Source organism: Spinacia oleracea, chromosome 3, assembly GCF_020520425.1.
Source record: "Spinacia oleracea cultivar Varoflay chromosome 3, BTI_SOV_V1, whole genome shotgun sequence".
In the NCBI taxonomy this organism is placed as follows: domain Eukaryota; kingdom Viridiplantae; phylum Streptophyta; class Magnoliopsida; order Caryophyllales; family Amaranthaceae; genus Spinacia; species Spinacia oleracea.
Genome location: NC_079489.1, coordinates 129,484,925 through 129,493,980, shown reverse-complemented (window position 1 = coordinate 129,493,980; position 9,056 = coordinate 129,484,925). Strand labels below are relative to the sequence as shown.

Here is a 9,056-nt window from a genome sequence, read left to right as displayed (position 1 = left end):
AAACTACTCCGTATAAAAAAAGTAACATGTATAAACTATAGAAGTAACATACCTAAACTAAAAAAAGTACTTCCTCTAAAATTATAAAAAAAAAAAAAAGTAACACGTCTAAACTATAAAAGTAACATACCTAAACTAATAAGGTATCTCCCCTAAAACTACTTCGTATAAAAAAAGTAACATGTATAAACTATAGAAGTAACATACCTAAACTAAAAAAAATACCTCCTCTAAAATTATAAAAAAAGTAACATGTCTAAACTATAGAAGTAACATACCTAAATTCGCAAGTGTGAACTGGTCTCACCATCAGTTGATGGTGAGGACAATCTCATATAAGAATTTGGGGATTAAGTGAGGGCGTAGATATTCCTTGAAACCTTAACAAAAATAAAAATAAATGAACAGAAAGAACTCATAAGCAATCGTTCCTCGAACACGCTAATACGTTTAAAGATCAGTACAACGCAACTGTATTGCCCATGATGCTGAACATGATTCACATGACATACTACTCAGTACTCACACTAAGATTTCCATCAAAATAGTAAGCTTTAACTTTTAAATAACACATATCGTTTACAAATTTTATAATACTAGACACATAATGACATAAATACCATCACAAATTGCAAGGTAAAAAAAAAGTAACAAAATTTTCTGCTTTGACCAGTTAGTTAAACTCTATAATCTCAAAATTGACCTCTTCCTCGGCCTCTCCCTCGACTTCCTCTTCCGCCTCCTCTACCTCCTCTGCCGCCTCCTCTGCCACCTCGGCTCCTCCTCTCATAGTTTGTAGGCTTAAGACCTAATGACTGAACACCCCTTTTATTACGTCGTGCATCTTTACCGTCGTCATCTTCCCGGTACTTGGCTTTACTTCTAGAAACAAAGGAAATCTCTCGCGACCCTCCTCGTCCCACCTTAACACCACTAGGCAAACGAGATGCTATTTCGTCATCTTGCAAAGCTGCCACTCTCTCTCCTAAAGGAAGAGCGTCCACATCAGCAAGTGACACGCTATCCAAGAACGCTTGTGCATGCCTTTCATCCTTCACTTCATATAACCTGAAGAATTTGATCGAGGAATTTAATAATTGCAAAAGAAAAAGTGAAGTTATCTTGCTTTATATTTTATATAACTCACTGAAATAAATGGAAAAAAGAAAAAAAAACATAATAGCTCACCTAGGAGCCCGCGATTTCTTATCCAGCCTGCCTTCATCCTCAGAAGCATCACCATCACTCAAACTCATCTCATCCTCCATGATAGGCTCAAAGTGTTCATTCTCCAAACGAGTCCGCTTCTGGGGAGCAATAGGATGAAGAGCCATATATTCTTCGGAATTCTCGTCAATCTCAAAGTCCTGGACAGAGAAATTCAAAAAGAAAAAGTTACAATAATATGTGATGGAAGTGGAGCAAATGTCGGTTAAGAGTAGGAGGTCAGAAATAAGGTGCCTGGATAACAAAAAATCATGTTGTTTCGGGACATCGGTAAGAAAATTAAGTTGTAGCCTACATCAGGCACTCCTTAAGGTAAAACTAGCCAGAGTTATGAATGCGAAATGGAATATATTATAATGTTAATGGTATAATTAGGCAATACCGGATTGGCGAACATGGCCGCAAATCTATCATTTTTCAGTATGTCACTGCCCAATGCCCCCTTCTTTTTCTTGGAGAATTTCTTTCTATCAACATCATTACCATCTTCCCTCTCATTTTCAGCCTCTTCGTCCTCAAGAAGAGTACCCGCGAGTTGACGGTTAACCTTTGGTAGCCTCCTCTTAATCTGTGAAATATAATACCCACAAGAGAACAGAGGATATCAAATAACTATAAGCAAAAAAATTACATGATCAGGTAGAGACAATTACATCAATAACACAATGAATTCAAAATTTACTTTCTTTATTATCAAAATGCATGGCTGTCATCAAACTGGTGATTATATTATGACCCTAATCCAGACATATGGAAGGATCCAGAATTTACTGTCAATTATTTGATAAAATAAATGACAAGTTCTCAGATCTTAAAATTTTCAGAACAGAACAGAAATGATGTAACGTTAGCATTTGGTAAATCACAGAACACCAAAGTAGGGTAAAAAAATATGATATGCCAGGCTCACATGTTGCGCGTAATTTTATAAACTCAATATTGAACTGATGGGAAATAGTAAATTAGAAGCTACTTAGTTTTGAATGACAAAACTGACCGTTATGCGTTCACGATGCAGGGCCTCCAGCTTCTCCTTCTTACGCTGCTCGATGTAGACATCATATGCAAATGGATCCGCCATAGCCTTTGCCTGCAATTATTCCAAAATACTTTTCCAATCAACTGTCCACAAAACAAGGGATATCCAAAAATCTAATCCATAGCACTAGGAAAACAATAGAAAAAACAATGAGGAAAAGCTCTCCTATGGAAAACAAGATTACAGATCTCCCCAATTTCTTTGTAGTTCCCCAACCGAGTAACTCTTGAAAGCCCCACCCGCCTTAGCCCATAGAGATGATAAATACATGACCTTGACCCACAACAAGTCGGAAGTTAAAGCTGCTCACGTAGTATTGTTGCACAAAAAGCTTGTCATGCTTAGAAGCATGACTCTAGTCAGATGGGATAGGGCAAAATACCTGATGGACAACATGCCCCGCCTTCCATCTACAATTGTTCATGTGCTAGTGCTATATAGCCTCTATGTAATACTTCTTATGTTTTTTTACTTCAATAACCCCAAACATGAGAATAAAGTGGTGATGTGGTCACAATTTCATAAAAGCTGTATCTCACAGGTAGGTTTGCGTGCATCGAGAAGTGATTATAAACTGAAAATTTCCACTTTATCTTGGTAATTAAAAAGTTTCGTAACACATTCTTGAAACTAAAAACTCATGCTCCTTGTAGATTTTATGATGCATGAAACATGGATGTAACCCGATTTTAAAATAAATACGAATCGCGAAAAGGCTTTAGTTGGATGCCCTTTGCTTGTTCCTCCGTGAAAGAAACTCCCACACATCAAACTTATTTGGTCTCACGACATCACATGTAAGGTACATGCATAAAAATTAATAGGCGTAACCAACAAAATCGAAATTCAGAATGCATTGACAATAGATCAGACTATCTACCTTTTTAAATAAACGGTAATCAATGAAGAACCCATGCATATAAGCTCTAAGAAGGTTGGTTCCAATTAAATTGGTCAGGTTAAGTCTTTCGAGTTCTTCTTTGGTTAAGAACTTGTAATCATCGTATATACTTGTCTGAGCACTCTCTTCGAGCTCTTCCTGAAAAGACAGAGCAAAATGTGGTAAGACACTACAGCAGAGTATAAGGAACATCACAAGATAACTTAGCTAAGTATTTAAATGTCACTAACGGAAACTATCACACAGTACAAACGGAGTAAGGCCAAGTACTTACAGTCAAGTTTTCCAAATATGAGCACCACTTGGGGGCAGGCCCAAGAGCAGGAATGAAGTAAGAGGGTATATGACTTGAGTCTAGAGCCAACAACATTAGCCCGCTTTCACCGAATACACACATATCATTGATTGCGCCACCTGTTGGCTCAATATTGGTCATACCTTCACCCTGCGATTGAAAACCATTATTTTTAAGGAGCGATACAGACCAAATTTAGCAAAAGCTGATACAGAATTTGAGATATGATTAAAGGTCAAAGCTTCCTAAATGATTTGTCAAGCAACGAGATTAACTCAAGCACTATTATAACCTTAATCAAGCTAATTGGGGCTTGCTATTTCCAGCTAAATCTCATGCTTGCTGATAGGCCAGCTCATCTTGTCATAAATTACAGCACAAAGAAAAACAAGGGGAAAAAAAGACTTTCCAGTATTCACTAAGAACAACAGGTATAGACACTATAGAGTAAGGTGAAAAAGTCTCACAGTCTCAGGATCCCAAATCCTGACAATGTGATTATCTGCGCTGATTATCTTGGGATGTTCTGAATTCAAAGTCCGATGCCACTTGATATTCAAAATTGGGCTTCCATACCTGTTAAACAGGAAGACTAGACATCAGAAGGAATTGTTACCCTACCCATTAATAATCAAAGACCAACACCGTATAAACAGCATGCTTACATGTGATCCTTGACTCGAATAGGATGGGAAGATCGCAAATCATAGATCAGTACCTGTACCATAACACTTTCAATAAGACCGTTACGTAACTAAGAAAACTTGACTCAAACAGGAAGATCACAAATCATAGATGAGTACATGTAAGACAGAATAAAACAAATAGATCACATTGTCAGACACTTACAATACTAACAATAGGACTGTTATGCAGAGCAAACTTGATAGTAAAAAACAACAGATGTACTTAACAGTTCCAACAGATGTACTCATTTGTTACTTGATAACCAGAAAATATATTTTTCAACATAATACCAACTTTAGAATAAATAACGAAGATTAACTTGTTCCAAATGCAATTAAGGCCGTGTAGCACTACAATCTGTGCCTAACATATATTTACTCCATGTGAATACGGCTCCAGTTGAACAGCTGCATCACACCTGATGAGAGCCCTACAGTTCCAGTCGTCAACTATTGTGGTCCAAGTCACAGGTAATGAGTATCCACAATCATACATTACCTTTCGCACTAATATTGCATGAAGCAAAATTCTCAGCCAAACATGTCCAAACAATCAGAATCCCAACCTAGAAAGTAAACTAGACAAACTGTGCAGGGGAATAACAATATAAAGTTAGGAAATTGCTATAAAAATCCATATCTTACCTTTCCCTCACTGCTTCCTACAGCCATTTGGAAGCCTCCTTCCTCATCAAACTCAATTGCAGTTACCTTCAAGTGATGCAGCAGAAAAGTTAGCAAATATTCCTCATCTAAAAAACTACCGTCCTAATCTTTTCACCTGATTTTCAAAGATTGAGATAATTAAAACTGAGTTCTACCGACTAAGACTGATTTGAAATGGATATTTAAAAAAGAGCCTGTTTCGAAAAGATGAAGAAACCCAAAGACAAAACTGCATATTGGTACACAATGAAGGTAATGATACCACATAGTTCATCATTGACATGTCTACAATGAAGCCCACTTGACCCCTTTAAGCTAACAACAATAGCATATGGAAAATTTCCACAGCCAAATCTACAATCAGAAAAGTCCTTTTGACATACAGTTCAATTTTGCGCATCAAGCACAATAAAATGACAATGTGACATACAGTCAACATACAGTCAAGTACTTAATGCCACACATTGCAAATTAGTGGATGCCAACAATTTTAGTTGGATAAAGTCTTTAGGGGGAGATATCCCAAACTTGGAATCAAATCTCGTCTACTTCATTTTCCCGTTGTGGCTCTCTCTACACACACACACAAAATTGCAAATGGAAAACAGTACCTGACCGTCATCCTCAGCAGCTGCGACTGCATTAATTCTACCAACAGATGACCTCGCTCTCGTATCAAAGCATTCAACAGCACCATCCTCGCCACCACAAGCAACTAACCCGTGAAGATTGCTGTTCCACCAGTAAGAAGTTTTCATAGATATTAGAACAAAGAATAACTTGAGAGAGCGATACGCACCAAGAACTCATCAATATGACAGAATCATTACCTTCTAGATACAACATTTAATCCAGGAGATTGAGTAGTAAGAGGAGCAAGAAAACGACCCTACAAGGAGTAGTCACATAGAGTGTTAAAAAAAATTATATGCTCAAAAGATACAAGCAAGCTAAGGCTGATATCCAAGATGAAGCAAGATAGAGCAATATCTAAAGGAAAACTTCAGAAAATTAGCATGAGTCGAGTTCAAGGAATAAAAGAATTCATATCAAACTCCGGTTTGCTTGTGCTCTAATCAGGATAATAAGTCCGGTTTTCCCTCTTATTGTTTCAATAAACAACAAAAGGTAGACTTGGGGAAGCAACATACAAAATTCGGAAACCATCTCAGGGGAGGAAAGAATAGTCTTTAACTTAAGTTCGAATTCTGAAAAAATTAGCCGAACTTTATCTCAGCCGGACACATAAGAGCATTATTTAAGTACGGCTCCGTTCTATACGACTTAATTTGTCTGAACTTATCTTAACCTATCTGAACATATTTGAACTTAACTTAATGTATCTGAACTTATTTTAACTTATTTTATCTGAAAAAAACTTATTTTGTTGAAATAAACTTATTTATGTGTGCAAATGTATGATTAATTTTTTTTCCTGGACTGACTGAACTTGACTGAACTTATTTTGTCTGAAATAAGTCGAACTGAACAGAGCTTAAATGTATCCTATGTGCGAGTATCTAAACTTTCGGGAATTGGATATAAGTGTTCATTTTTTTCTAACTCTAGGTATCTAATACCTAGTCCAAAACCAATTGCAAATGCACGTATCAGATCAGGTATACAACCGTTCTTGAGGATACGGGAGATTGGTGGGTCTGCTTGACAAGAAAAGCAAATATCTTACTCTAGCTAGTTTATTTTTTCTAGAACATCAACTGACAACTTGCCATTTACCACAAAATTATCCAATGTTAGGCCATGTAAATGTAATGGTTGTATGTGCTATTCAAACACGCCCACAAACTTAAGCAATGCCCTGAATTCCACTCAAGTTGGCTTTTATGAAGCTGTGAACGGTGGCACATAAGCCGAACGCCTCATCAACAAACTTAAGCAACGCCCTAACTTCTTCTAAAATTGGCTTTTATGATGCTGGGAACGGTGGCACATAAAAGGGATTCTCCTCTCTATGAATAATGGCAAATATAAATGTACATTTTAATCACAGTCTACTTTAAGAGTTGGATCGGAAACCACAATAAAACCTGTCAACCACAAATCATTTGAGGGTAATCAGGGCAAACCTGCGCTAAATTTATTCTGTAAAGATCTGGCGAGGAGGCAGCACAGAGCAAATCGCAGGACCAAGAATCATATGCCATATCCCTTCCCATCCTATTCACAAGACACAATAACGATTCACAAGGCATGAAAAAGTTAAGTTTATATCCACCAATAAACACATTAGTATAAGATATATATGCAGGGTCTAGAAACTCAGAGATCAAGTAACTGCAATTTACTTTCACATTTGTACTTCCTGATAATAAGTTCGAAATGATTCGAAGAAAAAAATGATAACGTTCAGGTGATGTTTCTTTGTAGAATTTCAGAGACATGATCTAAAGATGAAGGTTAAATTTACGTGGAAGCTCCTTAAGTTTCTTTTCTCACGAGAGAGATAAAGGGACGTGAATTTGTCAACAAATAAAAAGCACGATGGAAACAACATTAACACAAGCAAATCCTCAAAACCCCAAACTATAAGAAACCATAACCTTAGCAATGTAATTGATAACATTTTTAAATTAAGTACAAAAAACACATGTTTATAGTATGGGGTAGCTTACCTAGGAATCCTCACATTATAATGACTTCCATATTTAGCATGTAAACAAACTGACCGATCAGCACAAAGAAATGCAATCTTTGAGTAATCATCGGACAACACCTGTTTCAGCCATGGATATTATCCCGGTTATCGGAAGTATTATTTGAAGCACAACGATGTTTGATAAGCTTTAATATGAAACAAAACTATAGAGTGTACCTGGAAATCAATAATTTCAGAAACTAAGTGTCTTTCAAACTTCAAGGAAAGTTCCCTTAATTCATACACCTTAACTTGTGGAGGGTAAATACCTAAATTTTAAGAACACTAATTTGATCAATATTGTTCTCCACGAAAATTCCAGAGATGCAATTCTCAAAAATAGGATAAATAATAAGCAGTAAATCACCTGAAGCAAGAAGAAATTCTCCATCAGGTGTGGCCTTGATTTTGGTGGTTGCGGTTTCAAACTTCAAGTCCTGGATTAATTCTACTCTTTGCATATAATCTGAACAATAGGACACCAAATTTTCCAACACATTTATAAATTTATACTTGTTATACATCAAATAACGAAAATATGGCAACTTAATTTAGCTTCATATGCAAATTCCGCCATTTTTTTAAGGTGGTTTGGCTAAAATCCTCCATTTTCCAGACTTTCCGACTATAAATTCAAATATTAATTAAAAAGAGGTGAATTTGACCTTTGTCTTTGCGGAGAGCACGCTGTTTCTTGGGGTTAAGCCAGGCGGCAAGAGAACGTTGATGGCCGGTCAAAGAATATACTTTAACGCCATTAATGGAGGTGGACTTGAGTGTGCCTCCATGGTAAGCCATTATTGTTCTTCTGGAACTTCAGAAAAAATAGGGTTTTGCAGAGAAGAGAAGAAGCAGTGGGAATGAAGACGATCAGTTACAACGGCGGGGAAGACAGCAGCCAACCTCCCTGCTCAGCTTTGCCCTTTTTCTTTTTCTCGCGGGCCGGGTTTTACACGGGTTTTGCTTTATATTTTTTTACCGGCTACGGACTTGACTGTAGCAAAAGTTTTAAACTACCCGCTTAACTATTATAGTGATATTAATAAATTAGCTTCGTTCAAGTTATGGGCAAGCTAATTTGCTTGGAAAAGAAAGTTGTCTAATAATAAGTTAATTAAAATAAAGTTAAAACTAAATGATAAATTGTAAAAGTGAAATCATTTAAATATCAAGTCACTTTGACAAATTAGTTTGTTTTTTTTGAGGGAATGACAAATTAGTTTGTTATTGAGATATAAACGCTAAAAAGTTAATTGGCTTAAACTATTAGGTGACATGTCATTACAATCTAAATTGATAATTGGCTTATCATTGGAGTTGTTCTTCGTTACATAAAATATGGAGTACATGTTATAATGTTACTCCGTATATGCAAAGCACTATGCCATAACAAGCTTAACCATTTATGTAGATTGAGGTGGTAGAATAGTGATATCGCTTTCCACTTTATATCCCTGTGCAGTGAACGAGAGCATTTGATGAAAACTGTTGAGGTAACCGAATAAACTTTTGATTGAATTGCGTAAATGATTTACAGAGTAAATGATCCAAAAAAAAAAAACTGGAGTAAATGAATTAAAATAATA

General features: G+C 36.3%; 1 protein-coding gene across 1 annotated transcript; it reads right to left on the bottom strand.

The window, feature by feature from the left end:
- Nucleotides 1-415: 415 nt before the first annotated feature.
- LOC110777575 (uncharacterized) lies at nucleotides 416-8,524 on the bottom strand. The gene is made up of 16 exons (XM_021982176.2): nucleotides 8,136-8,524; nucleotides 7,838-7,936; nucleotides 7,648-7,739; nucleotides 7,448-7,548; nucleotides 6,902-6,992; nucleotides 5,645-5,703; nucleotides 5,426-5,546; nucleotides 4,794-4,859; nucleotides 4,128-4,180; nucleotides 3,930-4,038; nucleotides 3,442-3,612; nucleotides 3,147-3,305; nucleotides 2,225-2,317; nucleotides 1,610-1,795; nucleotides 1,189-1,367; nucleotides 416-1,068 (listed from the first exon to the last, which is right to left on the bottom strand). The coding sequence occupies exons 1-16, from the start codon at nucleotides 8,266-8,268 to the stop codon at nucleotides 693-695; spliced, it is 2,088 nt and encodes a 695-aa protein (XP_021837868.2). The 5' UTR covers nucleotides 8,269-8,524; the 3' UTR covers nucleotides 416-692.
- Between the last annotated feature and the right edge of the window lie 532 nt (nucleotides 8,525-9,056).